The following is a 23,505-nucleotide window of genomic DNA, read 5'->3' as shown; positions in this document are numbered from 1 at the left end:
GGGTTGATTGAATGACTCTTGTTCTTCTTTGCTTGATGAAAGGAAGAAGTGTGTTTATCCTGTTGTATGGTAGGGGTACCCAAGGATATGCAAACAAACCAAGTGAAGCACCTATATAGCCTCAACACCTATGAACTTAGTGCCGGTTTATGTATTACAAAATAGGAGGCCATTCAGCCTACAGGTCTCTGTCAGTCCCCAGCAGAGTAATCCCATGAGTCCTAGTTCTCCATAACCCTGCATTATACTCTCACTCACACACTCATCAACTTCCCTTTCTGATCTTTTCTGCCACTTGTATACATTCAGGGTTAGTTTACTGCAGGCCATTTGGTCTACCAGCATGTGTTTGGGAAGTGGGAGAAAACCAGAGCACCTACAGAACCAGCACTCTGGTCTTTGGGAGCTACGAGAAAGCAGAACTAACTTCTGTGCCACCATTGCACAATGATTTAAATGGAACACTGTGAGGATATCAATAATTTATTTCCCTTGAGCGAACCAACTATGAAGGTTTTCAAAAAAAAATACATTTATGCTTTCTCACCTGTCGCTTTTTACATAAACAGCCACAGGGATTTGGGACTTAATGAATGCGCTTGGTCAGTGAACACAATTTCATGGTAAATGCATTTTATATTTAAGAGGATTTAAATGCAATTTTTTTTCTTTATATCGTAATGCATGCGATAAGAAGCTTATATTTTCCGGCATAGTTTGGACCTCCGAGGAGGTGCTGTAATCTGTATAATCCCCATCTACCAAGACCATGGGCTCAGATACTGCAACTTTACAGTATAACAGAAAACTGCCTTTTAATGCCTTCACAATAAAAAGACATTCTCAATATATATATAGCACATAAATTATATATCAGAATACATAAACTAAATTTGCTGTGGACTAGCTCTGACTGTAGTACAGTTTTTTAACAAGTGCTGGATAACTCAATGACCTTGTCCAATTACTTGGGCTTTATATCTGATCCTGTCTGGCGAGAGCCAGCAAACTATTTAAGGACTCATCTGCAAACACAAACATCTTTTGGTAGGTTCTTCTCATCCCAGTCCAATTTGATTTTTCTTTCCCAGCCTCTGCCCTAACTGAGATCAGATCTGGGATTAAACACAGGTGCTTGTTATCTGCAGGACACAGTCAGGTTCCAAGTGATGCCTTCCCCTATGAATCAATCAGGCAAAGTTTATAGAAACGGTTTGGAGAAAGAAATGGTTAATGTTTCAGGTAGATAAAAGCTAATTAGATTGAAACATTAATTCTGTTTCTCTCTCTACAGAGGCTGCTAAGTACTTCCAACATTTTCTATTTTTATTTCAGAGTTCCAGCACATTTTTAAAAATAAATACTGTAAAATTAATAAGTATTTACCTTTGGTTCAAAGGACATGGACAAGTGTTGCAGCTCTGGTAATGCTCCTTTCTCACTTGTATACTTCATTAACTAAAGTGGCAAGTCAAAACCAAGATTCTAGAGTGTGCTGCTCTAAAAGGCCTTTGTGAAAGTTAATCATTCTTTTCCTGACATTTATGGTGGAAGGCATTGTTGGGTCATTTGGATCAGAATAAGTCAAAGATAAATGTCATCCAGCTCCTTTTGTTGAGAATGGACCCCTCACATTGCAGACATCTGCTTGAGCATGAGATGGTCTCACTGCTACGTAAACAGCAAGAACATTTGTTACTGTGAAGTACAATAATCAGCCATGACTTTACACTTTGCTCATGAAGCGCCCCAACAAAACAATGAGTATATTTAGAGACTCGGCATGGCCTAATGTTTACTGAGGTGCTGACGAAAGAACTCAGAAGTGATTGGATGTCAACATTTACACCAGGAGCCAAGTACATTAGCAGCAGACTTCAACACTAGTGTGCAGTGTAGAAATAAAAGAGGCATAAAGAAAGACTAGGTGGAGCAAGGAAAAATAAACTGCAGCACACTACCTTATCTAAGCTTTCTTTGTGAAAGCTGTATTCACTTGGCTTAATTTTTTAAAAAATTTATTGTGTTCAGTTTTGGTTACCCTGCCTTCGGAAGGATATCACTAAGCTGGAAAGAGTACAGAGGAGATTTACATGGCCATTGCCAGGACTCGAGAGACTGGGTTATAATAGGGAGAGGTTGGGCAGACTCGGACTTTATTCCTTGGAGCTTAGGAGACTGAATAGATGTGTATAAAATCATAAGAGGCGTAGACAGGGTGAATGCACATAGTTTTTTTCCCAGGGATGGGGAATCAAGAACTAGAGGGCATAGGCTTAATGTGAGAGGGGAGAGATTTAATAGGAACCTGAGGAGCAACTTTTTCCACATAGAGGGTGGTTCATATATGGAATGAGCCCCCAGAGGAAGTGGTTGAGGCAGGTACAACAACAACATTTGAAAGACATTTAGACAGGTACATGAGTAGGAAAGTTTCAGAGGGATATGGGTCAAATGCTGGCAAATGGGACTAGGTTAGATGGACATCTTGGTTGGCATAGACAAGTTGGCCCAAAGGGCCTGTTTCTGTGCTGCACGACTCTATGAATCTGTAAATGAGTGGCAAATGCACCAACAGACCATTAATTCATTAATCTTCTCAGTGCACATCCATTTTAAGCAGTCCAGGAGTTATGGTATTTCTTTGAATTGAGGATGAGGATCAAAATCATTTGATCATACAAGAACCTATATGCTCTACCAGTTACCTGGCTTTATTAACACTTCTTTCGTATATCGTAAAAATTTGATATTTTTCAACTTTCATTAAAAACATTTTGTCATCTTCTGCATCTCTTAGGACTTGAATAAAATGCTGTGCAGGAAAGAGCAGGAAAGAAATAAAGGGAACTCTTAGGAACTGTTGAGACTTCAAGAATGTGCAGACAGGGAAGCGTAGAAACTTGAGTGCATCCAAACTGAATGCACATCAATCATCATTCAGTAAACAAGTAAAGCACCGACAGATCAAAAAAAAACACACACCCTCTGCATATCTCACCATTTACTATCAAACATAAAAAAGTTGAAGCAAGAATGCAACTTGCAAAATGAGCAGAGAAATCAGATGATATTGAAATCAATAACAGTCTTTACTCATTTGTATTTACTAATCAGAAAATCTATTATCGCTCTTTATGTGAGAGAAATTTGCTTGCAGGAGTCCTTGCACAAAACCAGCAGCACTGCTCTAAGGTGTCTTTCCTGGAGCAGAAAGATTTCTAGCCCATAATCTGTTTGACAAACCTAGTTCCTGCTTGCATTTATCAATCATCTGAACTCATTTAAATTTATTCCCCATCACTTTTTCTGATCTTTATTCCTTTCCACCTCTTATGTTTCAGTTCTGAATCATGGTCTGCATCTCAAACCCTCATCTGTTCTCTCTACAAATGTTGGCTGCTCTGTAGGGCACTTTTCAATGTGAAAGCTTTATTAAGTACTCACAGAAGCAAGAGGCAGGTATATTATTAGAAGTCTCTGGTTTTAGTTGGCTACATGGGTTGGAGGGCACAAGACAGACAAGGTGAGCAGGAGAAACCAGCATGAGCCAGATGTTTTACCGACCTCACTGAGACAGTTAAGGTTGAAATATAATGATAGTTATAACAATAGCTTTACAAAACTCTCAAGCCCTGGGAGAATCTTTTGAAATGACTGTTTTCTTTTGCACCAAAGCTAGGGGTCGAAGGGCACTGTTCAAAGCTTGCAAAATCATCAATAACCATTTCTCCTCTGCCCCCAAAGGGAACTGGTCAATTGCCCCAATGCCTATGTAGTGACCCTCAGAATCTTTATGGACTTGATCATCAGGTAAAGGACTGCATTGAAAATGAGGTGCTGGATTCTATAATAATTTACTGCTGGCAGAGTTTGAGAAAGGAGACTCAACTGGAGCACAGACACTAGCACAGACAAGTTGGGACAAATTGTCTGCCTGCTGTAATTCTGTGGTAATTCTATGTAATTTATGCATTACATCTCAATTCATCGGTTCACTGAGGGAAAAAGAATTCTGGCAAACACATCATAAACTTACAAACTGGAAGCAGCTGCGAACACTGGGTTCAATGTTGCTGCCTCCAAAGGATGCAACCTCTCCCAGCTGGCGGGGAATCTGAATTGCGTCATGCAGTAGAAGCCCAAGCCTGCGCTGATCACAGAATCCAGTGGGACTTGCCACTTGCTTGAACAGATCTGCAAAGAAATTGCATTTATATTAGGAGAAGATGAATTATTTTAGTAAAAGGAAAGCTACAAGACACCAATCCCCAGGAATGGAGCTTCAACACAACAAATACTATTAATCTCTCTCTACAGGGACTGAATTTATATTGCAGCTAAGCATTGCTTGGATAAGTGGATGCAGGATTGCATCCATCTTCGATCCTGGGATGAATTTCTGGTGTGAACTAATTTTAAGAATCCCAGTTGACTGAAACTATGGGAGCACTATCAATTCATTGTATTTTATTACCTCCAACGTAAAGAAATAATAATGCATTCATGACCTCTGCCCATTCCAGTCTTTCGTAACTAATTAATTACTATTTTTTTGGAGACAAATTTGAAGGTCAGTTTCTTAAGAACAAAGGTGCCATAAACAGCTGATTTATAGGTTTTAATGATGCTGCTTGACAAGTAATTGTTGGCCAGAACACCAGAAGTATTCCCCTATTCCTCCTCAAATATATCAAGGGTCTTTTACTTCCTCAAGAACAAACAGGAGGGGTTCAACTTATCATCTGGAGGATGGTACTGACAATAATGCTACAATCCCTCAGTACTGATTTGTAATGAGAAATAACTTCTCTGGTACAGAGGCATGGGGGCTGTTAATAAGATACGCTGATATTAAGAATGTCGGTTGAATTAAATTATACTTTGCATCTCTTCAGAGTACAGGCTTGTTATATTACTAACATTGCTTTGCAGAACAGTCTGACTATCTGGTATGGTTTACCTTTTACATCAGAGTTTCATGATACAGAAGACATTGGTTTTAGTGATTGCACTGTATAGATTATATTGCATTTATTTCATTATATTCTGCACAGCTGCCCCTTGTAATTTCATACATGCTGCATGGCTGCCTGCAGTAGTTTCACAACGTGCAGCATGGTTGCCCTTTGTGGTGTCATATGTTCTGCAGGACTACCTCAGGTAGTTTACGGCGTGTTGCACAGCTGCACCTACAAGTTTCAACATATGCTGTATCACTGACTCAAGCAATTTCACTATTTCCTGCAGAGCTGCCTATATTATTTACACTGTACACAGCATGCCTGCTAATGGTGCTCTCACTGTGTACTGCGCAGTTGTCTGCAGTGGTGTCAGTATACACTGTTTAGCTGTCTGCATTTGTTCCAGTAAGCTCCACACAGTGGCCTGTAAGTGTTTCACAAAATGTTTCAGGCTGTTTATAGTCTTCCTGCATACATACATATCTCTCGGTAGCAGTTTACGTACTGCACACTTTTGGCTTGAAAGATGTCGTCAGTGGATAATGCCAAACCCACAATGTAGTAACAACATTTGTTGTACTCCGATCCTGAAATTCAGTTTTATCAAGTTCAATTGATCTGAACCTCAGATTGGTGTATAACACCTGGTGGACACTGTTTTGTGTTTTTTTTGTAGTGCCAATTCAGGATGAATTTCTTCAAATAAACCTACTTCTGGAATGGTTTTGTTTTTATATATTTTGCTTTAATGTTAAATAGCATACATTTTTGCATAGTCAATAGAAAAACCCTCCCGCATGTTTTTGCAGCAGCTTCAGTTTCTGCTCTATTTTTGTTTGTTGTAGCTCCATTATTTATTTGTAGGCATTGCCCACAGTTGGACAACCACAATGGGCAAATAAAGTGAAATGAAATAAATTTACAAGAGACTCATTCATTCTAATAATCAAGCTCTGTGTTTAATGGATTACTCTGAAAGAATAGTTTATATCCTGACGGTTTTTGTATTCCTCTCCAATCTTTCCCTGAACAGTGTAAAGCCTGGTAAAGTCCCAATGCGTATGGGATACTGTTTACAGATAAAAATGTTTGGGACCTGAAGGGATGCTATGCATAATGCAATGTCTCAATTCCAAAGCACTAATTCATCTTCCTCAAGCCAGATTTGGTTGGAGCCAAGGCTTGAGCCAGAACAGTGGTGGAATATAGCTGCTGAAATTGGGGAAATTTATCAGTTCTGTAGGTCAGTGCCAGAAAACTCAAAGTCGAGTCACATCTGTCTAAAAGATCACTCCATCAAAATGGTAACAGCAAGATAAATAGACCCAACTGTGTGGCTGTATAGAAAATCTTGGTTCACATTTTCCTTAGAAATGTGGGTAGTTACACAGGCATATCCCGTGCATGAACACATATTCCCAAACTTCCCAAACAATGCTCACAGGCTTGCAGTCAGGATATCGCCAGATGCCTCAAAATTGCACAGGGAAACGTCATCGGCTCCATGCACAACTGCCAGCACTTCTCATGAAAGTGCAGCTTTTTCCCATTCCATTTGAATGGGAGAACCGCTTTCACAGAAACAGTGTTTGGAAAGGGGGAAAAAAAGCAGGAAAACAGTACTTCACTTCCTCCACAATTAAACCATGTTCAAGGAACTCTCGGGTGCTATGTGCAAACAGTTCAATTGTCTGAACATAAAACAAGGTTTGTCTGCCAAATATTTGCTTCATGATCAATGTTCTTTTAAGAATTCAGAACTACTAGTGCTCCTGCTTCCATAGAAATTCCTGTACTTTGTAAGAATATCATGTTGTGTGCTGATAACAAGGATACATGAAGAACTGCCGTCAGTGCTGCTCTTACACTGGAGGCACATTCACTGTTTGCGGTGATTTTAATCCCAAGCCATTACATGGTGTATGAGGCAGAACAAACAGGATTTGTGCATTCTTCTTGAAGACGTAACTAGGCATCTTTGAGTGAACTATTTTCAATCTCCGTGGCCTATTGTGGAAGTTGTGCTTGTGAGTTAATGAAGCATGTCAACCTCAAATGTATTAACTGCCCTACTTTTTTTTAAAACTAGTTAGTAAAATAAACAAAAGAACCTGTCATTCCCATACTTGCCTTTTGTGTAAAAGTACAATAAAATGAAGAAAATCATATTAAACAAAAAGTGAAAATATCTACATTATGAAAGCAAAGATCTTTGGAGAACTGTCAAAGTTAAAAGCAGTCCATCAAAACAAAAAGAGCCCCGAATGGTCACGTTTCTCTCTACTGAAACTGATTGGATCAACAAAGCTCATTTTTACTCCAGCGAATTTAATAAAAGAGAAACAAACACAGGCCTTTGAAGAATTTCAAGACAAACTTACAACGATATTTGTCCTCCAGGTGTGCTTTGCACAGAGACATGATTCCACTTTTAAACGACAGGACACGAATCTTCCCTGTTCGACCACTAGAGAGAGAAATTACACTTATCAGTGGAAGGTTTTCAATGGACTCAACTGGGAGTTTAAAAATAAAATTATTTTTTTTGCATGCTACAGAAATTATTGTCCGAAGGTACAAGTCAGTGTGAAATACCAGAACCGTGCAACCAGGGGCAAAGCTGAAATATCACAACCAGGAGGATGACAGGTGATTCAGTAAAAATCGTGAAAGCAACAGTATGCTGATTGCAACTTGGCACACATCCTTTGTAATTAGATAACACAGGAGTAGTTCAAACAAATCTCGTTGATACACATTTTGCTGTGGACTGGTTAAAAAAAAAGTCCATTTCAGTTGTTCAATGATGCTGCAGCTGAAGGTTGCCATCAGAGTAATCTGTGTAAACTGGTAGATAATGATGTATTTCTGGAGCACAAGCAATAAGCATTGCCAACTATTTTCTTCCCTCTGTATTAAATGAAATGGCAGGCCCAGGGATACGGCACATTAGTCAGAAACGAATGACGGGCTGGTTGTTTCAGCTTTATAAACTGCAACTCATGCAAGATTTAAAAAGACCCATTATCTGCATGAAAAAGTGCTTGAAAATCTTTTGCTGCCGTGGCGAGGAATTAGCTGGAGAAATTGTATTTCACATTTCCATTACAATGACAGCCACACAGGTAACCCAAATTTCCTTTGATCGGATATAGATCTTCATACTGAAGGGTTAAATGAGAAAAATCAGGTGTCGTATCTCCTTTTCGTTAACAATGTTCTTTTTAATAATACAAAGTCTATTGGTCGGGGTGGGGGAAAGAGGAAAATGAAGGAGAGGCCGTTAACCTCAAACAGGTGAGATACAAAGGAAATCAAGCAGGCTGTTGAATTTCCCCTCTCGTCAACATTATTTTGGAGAAAAAAACCAGGCAGATCTAAAAATCAGCTGTGTATCTGACCCTGCAAGTTTCTCAGTGGATGGGCATGGTAAAATCACTGCCTATGGGTGAGCTACCAATGTCATTCAATACAAGGTCAACATCAAAATTATAATCTGGGGTTTAAATTTGCAGTTGATCAAGTATTATTCGAAAATCATAGCTGAGATTTCGAGAAGCATGTACAGAAAACCTATTAGGTGCTTGTGTGGCATACTGCTGAGCCCTAAGAACCAGTCTGGTCCAAGTTCAATTTCTAGTCTGCTCTGCATTCAGAAGAGATAACATTTACACTGCATGATTGGTGAGTGCAAAGAAGAATGATCTTACAATGGCCACAGAGAATCATAGAGTCTTACAGCACAGATACAGGCTCTTTGGCCCATCATTTCCAATGCTAACCTTTTTGCCCATCCACATGAATCCAATTTGCCTGATCCGCCTGGAATGTTTTTTGCACGCATGAAGTGAAAACAGAACTGGACTACGTGAAAGCGTTCCCACAGTTGAGTATCATTTACCAATGCTGTCGAAGTTCACAACTTATTGCACCCTCCCCCCTTCTCTGCCAGGTGCATTAGCAATGTCAGTAGAATAAAAATCAGCATCCAGAACAGTTGGGGATCTAAAGGGGAGAAGTCAGGTTAAAATACTGCATTAACCACTTCTTATGTTCATGAAATATTTTTCAGTCAAATTTTAAATTTTGATTCAACAACTGGCTTGAAATTAATTAATTCGTACTGGATCCCAGAAATAGATGACTTCAAATTCTCCGGGGCACATATTTTCCGGGAGTTCAGCTCCAAAGCAAAGCACCTCAATATGCTAACTGTGCCCAACTACAAGAGTCTGCAATAAAGGAGTATGGAATGAAACCATCTGCACATTGGAGATAAATCTGAATTTATAACTGTGTGGGTATTGCCAGTATCTCAGCCAAGCATATAATGTATTGTCAACATTTATGGTTTTCTCACTCCCTCAGAATGCAATGTCTCCATTACGCACACTTTCAGGATAGGCAATCAACTCCTGGAATGGATACAACCACAAAACAAATTCTTAATTTACACAGAAATTGAAAACCAAAGTCCCACTGTTGCCTCCTTCAGTATTCCACTTCTTGTTTAAAAGGAGCAAGGCTGCTGCCAAACATTACACTTAATGCTGCGTCTTTCAGCTGATGACAGTGGAACACATCACTGATGCAAAAGGTTATAATCCAGACTTTCTTTAGGTGTTGAACCCTCAGGTCTAAAAAACAAAGCACAAAGATGCTTTTTGATACCATGAACCGACTAGCAGTTGCAAATTAAATTACGACCACAGATAAACTTACTCCACTCAGCAGCACTTAGATCTTTAATATAACCAATTATGTGATGATCTGTGGGTCTCTGAACAACCAATGCTCATTAGTGATGTGATTCCAAGTGTCTTCAGTTACCCTGTGCTCATGCCTATAACCTTGCCTTAACACAGCAAATTTATATCTTTTGGTGTCTCAACAGTCTGGTGCAATTGAGCAAGGTTGATATTAAAATAACACTAAACACTCGGAGTGTAAAAATATCAAGCAATCAGTCCTACCCTGAGCTACTGGATGGAACTGCCCAAATTTACCTTCTGAATGAGTGTTTTTGTGGGGTTATTTTATTCTAGAATAGGTTTCTCATGGTTCTTATAATTCCATTCTTGTTCTTCTTCTGCCTGACTTGGCACCTTAAAACCAAGAGCAGCCAACCACCGATTATCATTGACTGGTTGCTAGGAATTGCTACACAGATGTTAAGAGAGGAGCAGCAAGACATGCCCAGGTAAGGTCCACTCTACCCTTATCCTGCATCCCAGCCTCTGCTCTGGCTTAATGGCACTCCAGATTGGACTCCAAGCAAAGTGTAACCTACTTCATTCCACTGAGAAGTTGCATAACAAATCTAAGAATTACTATTCCCCAGCATGCATTTAAGCAGCAAGGGATCACTTCTTTTCATGAAAACTGCTTTTTCATGCAAATGTTATTTGTTTAACAGGTTGGGAAAGAAAAATTGGATGGCACTTTGTGGAAGGGACATAGAGTAGAAATTCATCCTCTTTCCTTTGCACTAAACGTGTGTATGTTGAAATCTTCTTTCGCAATTTGCTTCCATTGGAGTCAATGGAACATCAATAAGCAAAGATGAAAACATTGCTTATATCCTGTATGAAACAGAGATGAATTTCAAACCTATAATGTGTGAATGCCAAATATATCACTGCAACTACAGATGCAAATAAAAAAATAAAATGTTTGCCAATCGTTTACCCCAAAGTCAACATCTTTTAGTTTATTTTTTGTTTGACAGCAGCTTCCAGGTAATCTAACCAATTTTAAATAGCAAAACTCTAAACATTTGGAAACCAAGTTGTTCTCAATAACATTATGTGCAATTACTTTACTGTTCAGCTTAATGATACCAATGCATCTTTAAAAGCTTTGGGACTGAGTAGCCTTGACAGCTTATCTTCCGACATGGGTATATTTTGAAAAAAAGTCAGATTCATGGTCAGTCACATGCACTAAAGACACAATTTACTGGGTCCTGTTGAAGTCGAAGGAACCAAATTACAGAAAGAGTAAAACATGCAGCCATCACTGCATTGAGCATTTATCACACATGACTGAGGATGAACATCTTCCCTCCCCCAACAAACTTTGAACCTTAGCAGCAATTCCCTTTTGCATTATTGATGTTTGAGCCACTCACTGTCCAATGCAATACTTACGTGTCATAGACATTGAGGAGCCAGTTAAGACACATGTCTACACAAAGAGGCACATTAACAAGGTTGCTGTGTTCCTGCTCCAGCCGATCATAGATTGAAGTTAAACAGTTAATTATCTCCAGAATATCCATTAGTTGATCATTTTGTTTCAGATTGTGCTGGTCAAAGGCCTCACAAGCACTTGGCAGGGAAAGAAGATCCACTGCAGAGAAACAGACAGGAAACGTATTAAAATCACACGAGAATTTCTTTTAGAACAATTATTTGATAGCATTCCCAAATGCCAAACTCAGTGAGGTGGCATCGCTTTTATGCAAATTAACCTAAATGCATCTGCCCTGTAACGCAACATGAGCCAGTAGAAAAATACTCAGCATATTTTTTTCAACTTTGCCAACTAGTAATAATGAGGGAACAGAAGGATCTGCATACAATCTCTTTTTATTATTTGAATAAACTGCGGTACAGATCCAGACTGTAACATTCAGAAGCAAGAAGCATAGGTGATGAATATGGGCAGCAGATCCCCCTCCAGTTACAGATGATGCAACTCAGTTAACAAAATATCACTGCAAATATCTTCTACTTCATTGGCAGTCCCTTAGGATCAAGGATAACATTCCTTCACTTCAGTTTTGTGGGTTCTGAAGTGGCTAATGACACAGATGGGGTTGGTGTGGTGCAGTTTGTGAGCCAGTCTGTTCCTTTTGCTGGGGACACGGGACTTCTGTGTGCTCCCAACGCATGGGCTCGAGGTCCTCAATACCATCCCAAATGCTCCTTCTCCATTCTGAGCAGTGACGGACCAGAGGTCCCGCAGAGATACCGAGGATGTTGCAATTCTTCAGGAAGCTTTGAGCATGTCCTTGAATCTTCTTCTGTCTAATGGTGATCTACTCCAAGGAACAGACTTTCTGATGCATTAGTCTGATGTTGGGTGTGTGAATGATATGACCTGTCCTACGTGACCTCACGACCAGGGATGTCGGCCTGGGAGAGGGCACTGATGAGGTTCACTCACCCTTCTAGTGAACTTGGTGCAATTTGCAGAGACTGTGTGCCTCAAGATACCTGCTGTAGATAATCCAGGTCCAAGCATTTAGGAGGAGGGCAGAGATCAGTGGTCCCTTGTTGACCGTGAGTTTAGTTACAGGTCAGGCTTGATCTTCAATCTCCCTTTTGTCTGTCAACTAATGGTTGTCCTGGCATATTACAGGTGCTGGTGAATTCCATCATCAGTGTCTGCCTTCAACAAGAACTGGCACCCAAGATACAAGAAGTGGACCACATTTTCCAGGTTCTCATCCTGAACCTTGATCATCAGAGGGCAGCGTAGTGCAGAACTTGGAAGAGGACCTTGGTCTCGATGATTTTCAGTGCAAGGTGTACTCTCTCCTATGCTTTCTTGAATGAGTTGATGATGGCTTGGAGCTCATCTCCATGCCTGCATGCCGCAGTTCATCCAATGAATTTTGGGGAACACTGGCTCTGCAGTAGTTGCTGCGGATTGAACAGTTTCTAATTAATTATGTAGATTAGTTCCCATGGGAACTTTGTTGGAGATGAGGTGCAACACTGCAGTGATAAGGGCCAAAAGAAGTGTTGGGGCAATAAAGAAATGTTATTTAACATAGGTATTCACTGAGATTGCTTTTGTTGTGAACCCATTGGTTAGTATTATGGCTTGCACGTCACTGTGGAGTAAATTTAAGATGGAGATGAATTTCTGTGGGCAGCTGAATTAGAAAAGGATGTTCCATGTTTTATCCATTTGATGGAGTCAAAGGTTTTATTGAGATCAAAGAAGGTCATGTATAATGGCTATTCCCTGCAGTTTCCTAGAATCATTGTGTGGTGAAGATCATGCCCATTATGTCTCTCAAATGAATGGAATCCATATGGTAATGCAGGGAGCAGCTCTTTGGCCACAGGGTCTTCCCCTGGTACTCATCTTCCACCCCATCAGCCTTCACACTCAACCTATTATCCTTAGCAATTTCCATCAGCTCCATCCTCCCCTTCTCCTCCCCTTTCTGCATTTCACAGGGACTGCTCGCTCCGTGACTCTCTGGTCCACTCTTCCATCTCCATGCCCACTCCCCAGCCCATGGTAACTTCCTGTGCGACCAGAGGAGATGCAACGCCTATCCACGGACCTCTTTCCTTCCCACCATATCCAGGGGCCAAAACAATCATTCCAAGTGAAGCAGCAATTTACTTGCTGCTCTTATAATCTAGTGTTGTGCATTCTGTGTTCAAAATGTAGTCTCCTTCACAGTGGAGAAACCAAAGGCAGATTGGACGATTGCACCGCAGAGTACCTATGTTCAGTCTGCAAGGTTGATCTTGAGCTTCCTGTTATTTGCCACTTTAAATTCTCAATTCCCAATTCCACTCCCATCTGACCTGCTTCTCTGTGGCCTCCTCCATTGCTACAGTGAGGCCCAACGTGAACTAAAAGAACAACACCTTAACTTTTTTCAAGGCATTTTGCAACCATCTGGAATGAGCACTGAATTTTTTTAACTTCAGGTAAAATACTCCTTCAATGATTCCATTATCATGTTTTCATCCCTTTTTCACCCTGCATCTTATTACCTGATCTGTCTTAACCAATCTCCATGTAGTCTTTTGTTTTGCACCTCACTTCCCCACCCCCACCCCTGCCAGCTCTGCTTTGACACCTAAACCCTTCACTCTCCCACAGTTCTGAGGAAGGTTTGTTGACCTGAAACATTGACTGGTTTCTCTTCCCACAGATGCTGCTTGACTGACTGAGTTCTTCCAACATTTCTCTTTTTGCTTCAGATTCCGGTACCTGCAGTTTTATTTGGTTTCCAGCTATTAAAATCTGATCAAAGGAATAGTGGAAGCAGATTCAACAGTAACACATAATACGTGAAAGGGTGAAAATGTGTCCAGCTGCAAGGACAAAGTGGGGCAAGTGGGTAGCAAAACTGAATGAATAACTCTTTCAAAGTGCAAGTCCCAGTATGTCAGACCGAATGGCCTCATTTAGTGCTTCAGTATTCTACAAATTTATGACCTGCCACTTAACTGTAGGATCCAGCAGCTTAGTATCAAAACTATCCTTGAGAATAACAGACCTACTTAGCAAAGTTGTTAACATAATGAAATGCCCCTATAATAAACCATGCCGCAAAGACAGAAGCTCGTCGACTTTTTCCTTGTGAAGCATAATGGTATATGGAGAGATTAGTGATGGAACTATCATTATATTTTGTAAAATAAAGACTTGAATAAAACCTTGTAAAACCTTGCAGTAGGTGCACATAAGAAAAGATTCAATTTCAGACTGTAGTAGAGAAGCAGCACATTGACTTCAGATTCACACGAAAGAAAGAAAAAGATGACACTGCAATATATTTGTACAAAGAAGTAATGATCGTGGGGAACTGGCATAGAAAAGAAGTTGAGGCCTCGGGTAGACCGACCATGATCGTACTGATCGATGGAGCAGGCTGAAGTGGCCTGGTGGCCCACTCCTGCTCCTATTTTCTTGTGTTCATGACTGAGCTGCAAGTCTTCCTGTGCTAATGCATGTGACTAAACAATTCATGTTTCTCTAATGCAAATACATCACGGACAAGGCTGCGAAAAGATGTCATCCTGATGGGTATATTGTTGCCAAATTATTGGTTATTTTGTGTTTCCTTAATAGATATAAATTAGGAGTGACCCGCTTCAAGTGAAACTCTTCTTCATAGTTAATTAGTTGCATCACCTTTTCAAACCTTCTTTTCTAGAAAGGTCAACTACATTAATTTGTAGCCAAAACAGATTTAACTGTATGAAGCTGCTCGTCTTGTCAGACATTGGCAGTCAACAAGCCATTTGTTACTACAATCCACAAGGGATTGAGAGGCCCAGTTCTCTGACTATCAATTCATTAGTGGAACTGGAAATGGAAGAGCAACACAAGACTACGGACTCACAAGTGATAGTGGAAACACCCTGGGGAATAATAATCAATGATAATTAATTGATTCCTTCAAGTAGTTTAATTAGAGAAAAAGCTTCAGTCTAAATTAGTAAAGACAAACAATTACTTGAAGATACAGCCACAGTCCAAACTGACACATGACATTTTTGGGGTAATTTGTCTTTTTTTTAAATACTTATTTTAAATCTTCCCTTGCAAAGACCTTGAAGGTCCTGCACTCACAGAGAACATGAATGCTTTCTTTTGAGGATTTCAATCTTTAGCATGGTTAAACTGACTTCAAAAAGCATTGTTTCGAAAATTTTGAGGTGTTGTAAAAAAAAAGTGACTGCACTGCAATTCTTATTCTCCAACTCTCAACTGAACATCTTTATCATTAATAAAGTGAAGCAGGTTTCGAACAATGCCCCCTCATGAAGAGATACTCATAATATGAGATATTGCACAAATACATGAAACACAGTTAAAAATCAAATTGTGGAGTTTAATGCCTATGAGAAGGATGGTTACTTCTCTTCTGTAATTATAACTCAGTGATCGCTGTGGAACATGGGGCTTCCATCAATCTGCTACACGGAATTTTACCCTTGTGTATTCAATAATCTAATTCTTCTGTATTGTTCCCTACAGAGAAACTAATCATTCTACAAACAATGATGAGGTAGCTTGTGACAGTGGCCATCACTTTAGCATGAACCTGAGTACGAACAGCAAATGTTGGAATTGTACTCAAAAGTTGCAGCAAGCAAAACAATAACAGAATAACCTTTAACAGCCAGCAAAATGTGTGATTTTTTTTCAAATGAACGTCGGGCTCTGCAGCTTCACTGGTTGTAATGAGACAGAAAATGCATTAAAATAAGCACAAGTATTTGCCAAGAGAAAAAAGCTGCCAGCACTTGAAATTACAGTAGGTCTGTCCTTATCTTTGCAATGCTTTGTATTTATACATTATGAAACCTTAATTTGTCTTTATTCAGTAATGGGGTGAGTCTTCAGCACCTTAACGACCTGAATGTGGCGATACCTTTCCTTCTCCCACCATAACGAGCATGTTTTTCTGAGAGGGCCGGGTCAGGTTAATCACCTGGCCACATAAAAAAGGTCTTTGTTGTGGGAATGTGCCATTACACAGTCTGCTGAATTGCAAAAATAGTGAATAAGAAGTCATTTCACATCAACGTAAAGCTCTGCTTAGGCCATACCTGGAATACGGTGATCAATTCTTGCAACATAGCTGAGGGAGGCACATGGCCTTCCAGGGAGTGCAAGATGTATTTAGTTAAATAATACCCTATCTGCAGAGGATAAATTATAAGGAATGAGTGCAGAAACTATGGCTCTCTAACATAGAATCTAGATGAAGGTGTCATTTATGCAAAGATTTCAAGATATGAAAGAAAGCTACCAGAGTAGATAGATATAAATTATTTCTGTTGATTGTGTAATTTTAGACAGAGGGACATAGATTAAACATTAGAGTGGAGTATTCAAGGAGAAAAACTAGGAAACACTTACAGAGATAAAGAGTGGTAGAAATTTGGATCTGTATCACTCATTAATGTCTTGGAGAGTAACAGATTTTTGTCAATCAATGGAAATAAAGGGATGTGGTGCAAAGGTAGGTTGATGGGGTAAGATCACTTGTTGCAAATTGCAGAACAGGGTAGGGGGATTAAATAGTCCTCCCCTGTCCTGATGCTCCTAAAAATGGGTGGCATGAAATACAAAAGAAGAGAAATTAAAATCATACTTACAGCAAAGAGCCTTCTGCAGTCTTCGTAGTTTCATGGCAGTTCTATATGCAGAAAACCTGACATTATTTAGATCAGCTGCAGAGAAAGGAAAACACAATATGCTCAATGGAATGAACAGGAAACTCACATCATTGTGCCACTTCAAAAGATAAAAATTGCCAGTCACGAAATCTGCAGCTCAACATGGATACTACCTTGTAATCACAATCCATGAACCTATGAAAGTCAAACTATAATACACCATATAATAACGACATTGGCCTGAAATCATGCCAGTGGTTTTCAACCTATAACACTTAATACATTTATCTTATACTCTTTCCTGCTGGGAAAATAAATCAATTGCCAACTTCAGTAAAACAGTGGAGGAATAAATTTCACAAGCTATTGAAGCTCTTTCACAATGGCTTTGAATATCCTAATTTAAGGATTTGAGTATAATTGGACCCGGGCACAGTGACAAAATTATACCACTCTAACTCAAGTTTCAGTTAATAATTGTTAATGTTGATTCCAAAAGGAGATGTTGGCTTTAAATGATGGAAGTTGCTTATTGTTGTCATCAAATATGTTCACTGAAGTTTGCAGGGATATTGAGTTCCTTCTCTGTGGAAGCACAGTGGTCATCAGTGGTGCTCTGTGACCCATATAAAATCTTCAGAAGAGATTTACTAATGCAATCATTGGAAGGATGATTTTATTATATGTGTCAAATGGAATTTGTTCCAACAGGTCCATTTGACAAACTCTGAGCAGACACACTCATGCACAAGCCTCTCCCAGAATTTCTGTTCCCAACACTGATAACAGTAGATCACTTGCATCCATTACAGTTCCCATATTAACTTAATAGCGAGTAACACTCAAAAGCAACTGCTTACTTTATAATATAAAGTGCTTTTCATCATATGAATGTGATATTAGTACTTGCTGAGTCTAGGATCTTTTACTTTTTAACCTTAAATGCCTGCTAATTCATTGAAGATAAATATTTCATTCTAACACAGAAGTCATTTGCTAGATCTGCAATTAGTATTTTGCCTTTGTATGAGGTAGTTCATCTGTGGAAATTTATTTCAATTTATCAACAATTAAAATGGAGCAGATCGAACAGAATTAAATATTTATAAGATCATATAAAGCAATGAATATTTGTCATTCATTGGAATAGAACTGGTTCTATAAAATTAAGCACATGGCATTGCAACCAGTTAAAATCATGCATTTCAATTATTCTGGTCTTGAGGCTTTAACAAGTGGGTGAAACTGAAAAATTATCCACCTGCTGTTGATTACAAAACTCAGTTCCTACATGACAATTATATGTTAACAATATTCATGTTAACCCCTGGAGTGACAGGGATTAAAAATGGAAAGAGTTTATCATTTCAATTTTACTTTTTATGATCTCATGAGATGAAACATTTTATTTGAAATCACAGCTCATTGTGCTGATGATTACATATGGATAATAATGAACACTGTTGACTCGTTACTGTCCAATTAACCAGGGATAAAGCTGAACTCATGGCATGAGAATGTACCTTGTGTTTGATGATGTTCATAGCTCAAAATCCTCTGCATTGTTCAGAATATTCAAGTATTATAATGGAATTTCTATTGTCTGTCTTGCTGCTTATCTGTGAGAATATCTACACAAGAAAGCCTTGTGCAAAACAGGCCACTGATGTTGATATTTTCACCTGCACTCTCTCTTTTCATTCTGAATAATGAAGGCACACAACACTCGACTGTATTGGTTTTCTCCTTCTTCCAGAATATTGCACATTTTGGAATTAATTTTAAGAGCTCCTTATCTACCTGTTCCAATTCTCCATAAGGATTCCCATCTTCTAACAAACAAGCAAGGATCCAATATATTTTTGCGCCACAGCATAATCTACAAATCTAATTCCACAAAAGTCATATTTAATCTTTGGCAAGAACTAATTCTATCAGAAAGACAAAATGATTTACAGGACCATACAACACATATTTTGGTTTGCATTGACCATTTTTGTATGATATTGCTTCATCTCACTGGCTTAATAAGTTAATGTGCAGGCATTAAAATAAACCAATATCAAACGAGAACTACTAATACCAGTCAAAATATATAACGCAAAGAACACCTTTCCCCTTCTAACTAACCATCTGGAGCACATACACTTTCCCAATGAAACCTGCAGAGGCATGTGAGATATGAAAAAGAATTTCTTACAACAATGCTGCCAGTGAACTGAGTCCCATAGAAATAATCGTCTGGGTTCAAATAAAATCTAAAGAAACCCAAAAATCTGTGCTGTGAATAATTGACCCCATGCAGACTGCACTCCAATGGAAAGTGCAAAATGCTGCTCTGCTTCTGCTTTAAAAAGAAACCCTTTAGTGACAACTATTAAATATGCCTAGCAAAAATTCAGCCTTTAATTGCGCTGCTCAAATAGATGATAGCAAAGGTTCCTGCAGAATTTTAGAATACTAATCACTTTTATCTCCATTGCAATGATATTGCAAATGACTTATTTTTTGAAAACTGTTTCATCCTTTCAGCTAACCTTATTAACTGCTAAGCAGCTGAAATGATGGCGTGCCTCCAAGTGCATTCACAGATTCTTTTCCCAAATGCTTCCTCTTCTTAACAAAGCAAATACATTGGTGGCGGCACGTTATTCAAACACTGGGGGGAAGAAAACTGTGTTCAAGGGCTTTCTTACCTAGCGACTGATAAAGCTCCGTCATCTTGGGGTGATCCCAGCAGGTGGTCTGGGTTTGGTGGCTGAAAGAGAGAGACAGGAAAGGGGTGGGGAGAGAATGGGAATTAGCTGAACCTGAACAGATAAAAGCTGTGCCCTCGCATAATGAGAGCTAAATCTTCAAATATTTCTTCTGCTTTGACCCTTTCATTCCCTGATTGGTGATTAACAAATCTAGGAAGCTTCAGGGGAGGAGGGGGTGGGGAGAGCAGTGGACTTTGTTCCCTCTCACTCACAAAAACGCATTCAGGATAAGTTTACAGAACAAGTAGATGACCGAACATACAAAGAAAGCATGCTTCTCTGTCGATTACTGGCCCAGTCTTACTTTGTATGCAGACTGCATGGAGGCTGCAGGTATTTGCCTTGACCTAAACAAATATTGCAGTTTTTTTTCCCCCTCAGCTTTACGAGGATATGGCCATCAATTTACACACGCAAATCAACGAGGGCGAGGGGAAATATACCGGCGGGGGAGGGGGAAAATCACAGACTGGCTCCAGGCAAGTCTTTTTTTTGCCTTTTGTACGGTTCCCTATCATTTGTCAGAGCTGTTCTTATTCGTGAACTGGAGGTGGGGGGAAGATCTGCCTGCTCAGCACTTCTTTGGGCTCCGAGATCCACTTGAAAACACAAAACACAACAGCATCAGCACAGAAGGGTAGAAACTAAAGAGCAGTGGACGGGTTTGTGGGTGGTGGCCGGGATTCAGTGCATAGGTCGATCGGCAACAAAACTACTGCTGAAAATCGAAGACAGGTTTTCATGGAGAGGGTTAAACAGGATTAATTCACACCTCTGTTAGTAATGGAACGCAACAAACTGTGAGCAAACACAACAAAATGATTTATCTTATGCAAAGTCCATTACAGTTGTATTCCTGTGGTGTTCCGGGATGTATAACTGCTTCAGAAGAAATCAGTCCGAGTCCCAGTGTCCCCCAACCCCCCACCAAACCAGTCTCCACTTTCTGTTCTGTCCCGAGTTCAAGAACTTTGTTGCCCTTTCAGCCCTGGGCTGGGATAGGGCAATGTTCACCAATTCCGCGTCTGGTCCAAATTCCAGGTCACAAAGCTCTTGTACTCGCCTTCTCCTCACCTGTCATTTTAACAATCTCCGGCTCCCAGAGGAATTCCCCCTCCCTCCCCAGCCAGCCCCTGTGCAGCTGGGACCCGGAGCAGGAGTCAAGACAACTTGCAGCACCTGTACTGCCGCCCCGCTCCAACACAACCCTCCCATTGTCTGTCCCTCTCCCGGCCCTGCCCCGCTCCCCTCCCATTGCCGGGGTGGGAAACGATCGCACCGTCAACCCTGCGCGTTATTATTTTAAACAAGGCAGCGACTTGCTCCAAGTTGCTGCGATCGCACGAGTTACGGTGATGAATGGGTTTCCCCTTCCACCTACCCTTTCAGTTGCTCTCTCATCCTGCTGAAGCAGTTAGTTCCAGCGGCACGGATTTCACCGTCAGTGAAATAATGAATGGAGCCCAACACACACACAAGTGGCTACAAAAAAAGCAGAGCTCAAGAACTCCTGCCGTGCTGCTCACACATGGGGAGGGAGCATTGGAGATCAGACGGGGAGGTGCTTCCGGACTCCAACCCTCCTCCAGTGAACGGGCAACTCTTGCAGAAAGCCCAGCTTTCACAGTGAATCCGGTCGGTTCGGGGAGGGGAGGGGAGGGGAAGGGAGGGCACGTTGTACGTGCTACAAAGGGCAGTTTTTTTTTTGATTCGTGCATCATCCTTCACCGTCTGCAAACCTTACTACAAAGTGAGTGACGTGAGGGTGAAAGGAGATGCAATCTCGACGCTTTTGCCTCCTGGCGAACCGCGGCAGTGCAAGTGCACAGGCAAGACACACAGCAGGTGAACTGTTCCCAACTGCATTAGATCCGAGGGCCTTTGCCCAAAACGCGCCCCCACCAATCACGACAGCGTTTAACCTTTTTTACAAAAAGGACTCATTGTAGCTGAGGCAAAATCTAGAAAACTGTTGACAATTAAAGATGAACAACCAGTCCGAAACTCTCCGATTCCCCAGTGAAGCATTTTCTCTAATCCCCTGCCGATCCCGCTGTCTGACATCCGAACAAAAAGTGGAGCTGACAGCGGAGATCATTAACCTTTTCACTCTCGCACTGGCCAATTGATCTTTGAAAGAGCAGCGAGCGAGGCGTCTGGACAATTCAGCTCTCTCGGTACTCGGCCTGTGCCCACAGATAGTCGTGCAATGTCAGAAATGCATGGCGAGAAGGCATTCAAGCGCCTCCCCATCACTTAACCTCTCTCCAGGTACTCAGCGCCAACATCTGAGAGCCACCGGTTCCTCCTCCTACTTTCCGGTAAATGGTAGATTACCCCAGCTGTATTTTAGGTTTTTTGCATCTTCAAAATGCTTCTGTTGATTAATTACAGGAAATGACATGGAAGGTCTCAGCTGGTTGGCACCTTAAGAATGAAACCTGGTTGACGGGACGGGTCTGAGACCTTTGTTATAAAAATGCTAATATGACTGGAATAATAAGAAAGGTGTCAGGACTATCTCTTGATTGGCAGGTGGGAAGGCTGAGGAGATAGCCCAACCTGGGTAATCAACCTGCAGCTGAATTGGCTTCATTTAAAACTGCCTTTGGCAGAAGAGTTTTGAGTTTGGTAAATTCTGTCCCTTTAAAACCAACAGGCAACACACATACAGTATCGATGCATAATATTATAGTGTGGATTCTGGAGAGGCAGGTAGAACTTCCATTTGCAAATACATATATTGCAAATAAGGAATAAATTCAAGGTAAGTGTTTATTTCTTTTGTTAGGTGTGGCAACTTACAGGAGCACCATACTTATCTATGCATCGGAATCCCTCACAAATGTACCTATCCAATTGCACCAGCAGAGATCATTCATGGAATCTTTCTCAGAGACTGACATTGGGTACAAATTAATTCTACATGCTTGAGCAAATAAAATAAATACTGACCATGCAAAACATCACAACCAAGGCTGATCAAATTTTAGTCCAACAATTACTCCTGCTCAGTTTTTATCATGGTCACTCGGATATGACCAAGAACAAGACATCTCACTCTTCACTAGTTTGAGGAATGTTTCTGTGAGTCAGATTCTGATAAATGATCTGAACTAAATGATTAACAGCTCTGATCTGTTTATCGTTTATTACCTTATCACAGACTATATATCCATTGAGTCACTGAATTAGTTGTTTGTCGTGCTCAATGAATACCATCCATACATGTAAATGCCAGACCCATGTCAATGAAGCATTGTGATAGGCTGCTGTGAAAAAAAGAAGAGTTTGCATTTTTGATGTGTCTTTCACTTGCTCAGCATCTCCCAAATTCAATGAAATGATTTTGAATATTATTGTTTGTAACCAAATGGAAATCAATGGCATGTGGCAAAATGCAACATTTAGGTACTTAGAGAGAAAATTCCACAACGCCTAGTTAATAATGAAATTAGAAATTATCACAGGATGTTATTCCATGATGAGTCACTTCCTAGTTTAGAATCAGTAGCTCAATCCCATAAGCAATAAGAATCACTTGCCCCGCCTTCCACGTACCTGTGCAGCTTGAGTGTAGAAAATAGTTTAATCCATAATATTTATTTACTCCACGCCTCAAAGCCTGCAGATATTTTCTGTTGGAAACTGCTCCCAATTACAACAGTTATTGTTATAGATCATGTAATACATATACCAAGTGCTGTGACCGCCTTCCTCTCTACCAAATGGAAACACTTGAAAAGCTCAGTAGCTGTATCCAAAATGTGTCAGTTGGCAAATACAGCAAAATACTGCCACTCTGAAATGTGCATCAAAAACACCCACAATCCAATACATCCAGTGCCATTTTCTCTTAAGATTTCACATAAGCTTTATGCTATAACGCTT

The 23,505-nt window shown here is 40.2% G+C and overlaps 1 protein-coding gene across 7 annotated transcripts in view; it reads right to left on the bottom strand.

Moving 5' to 3' along the window:
- The window catches only part of dmd (dystrophin), a 1,415,828-nt gene that overhangs the window by 67,678 nt on the left and 1,324,645 nt on the right, over window positions 1-23,505 (bottom strand). For 3 of the 7 annotated variants that reach the window (XM_052015085.1, XM_052015086.1, XM_052015087.1), the window contains exons 65-69: window positions 19,552-19,613; window positions 16,835-16,909; window positions 11,114-11,315; window positions 7,346-7,431; window positions 4,040-4,197 (exon numbers count right to left, since the gene is read on the bottom strand). In XM_052015085.1, coding sequence (XP_051871045.1) covers window positions 4,040-4,197; window positions 7,346-7,431; window positions 11,114-11,315; window positions 16,835-16,909; window positions 19,552-19,613 — 583 coding nt within the window. Of the gene's footprint in view, window positions 1-4,039; window positions 4,198-7,345; window positions 7,432-11,113; window positions 11,316-16,834; window positions 16,910-19,551; window positions 19,614-20,995; window positions 21,245-23,505 lie in introns of those variants that run through there. The other 4 variants (XM_052015088.1, XM_052015092.1, XM_052015089.1 and 1 more) reach the window with 3 other exon arrangements.

Source organism: Pristis pectinata, chromosome 4 (genome assembly GCF_009764475.1).
Source record: "Pristis pectinata isolate sPriPec2 chromosome 4, sPriPec2.1.pri, whole genome shotgun sequence".
NCBI classification, from domain to species: Eukaryota; Metazoa; Chordata; class Chondrichthyes; order Rhinopristiformes; family Pristidae; genus Pristis; species Pristis pectinata.
Note: the sequence above shows the minus strand (reverse complement) of the source record. Positions and strands in the feature narration are given on the sequence as shown.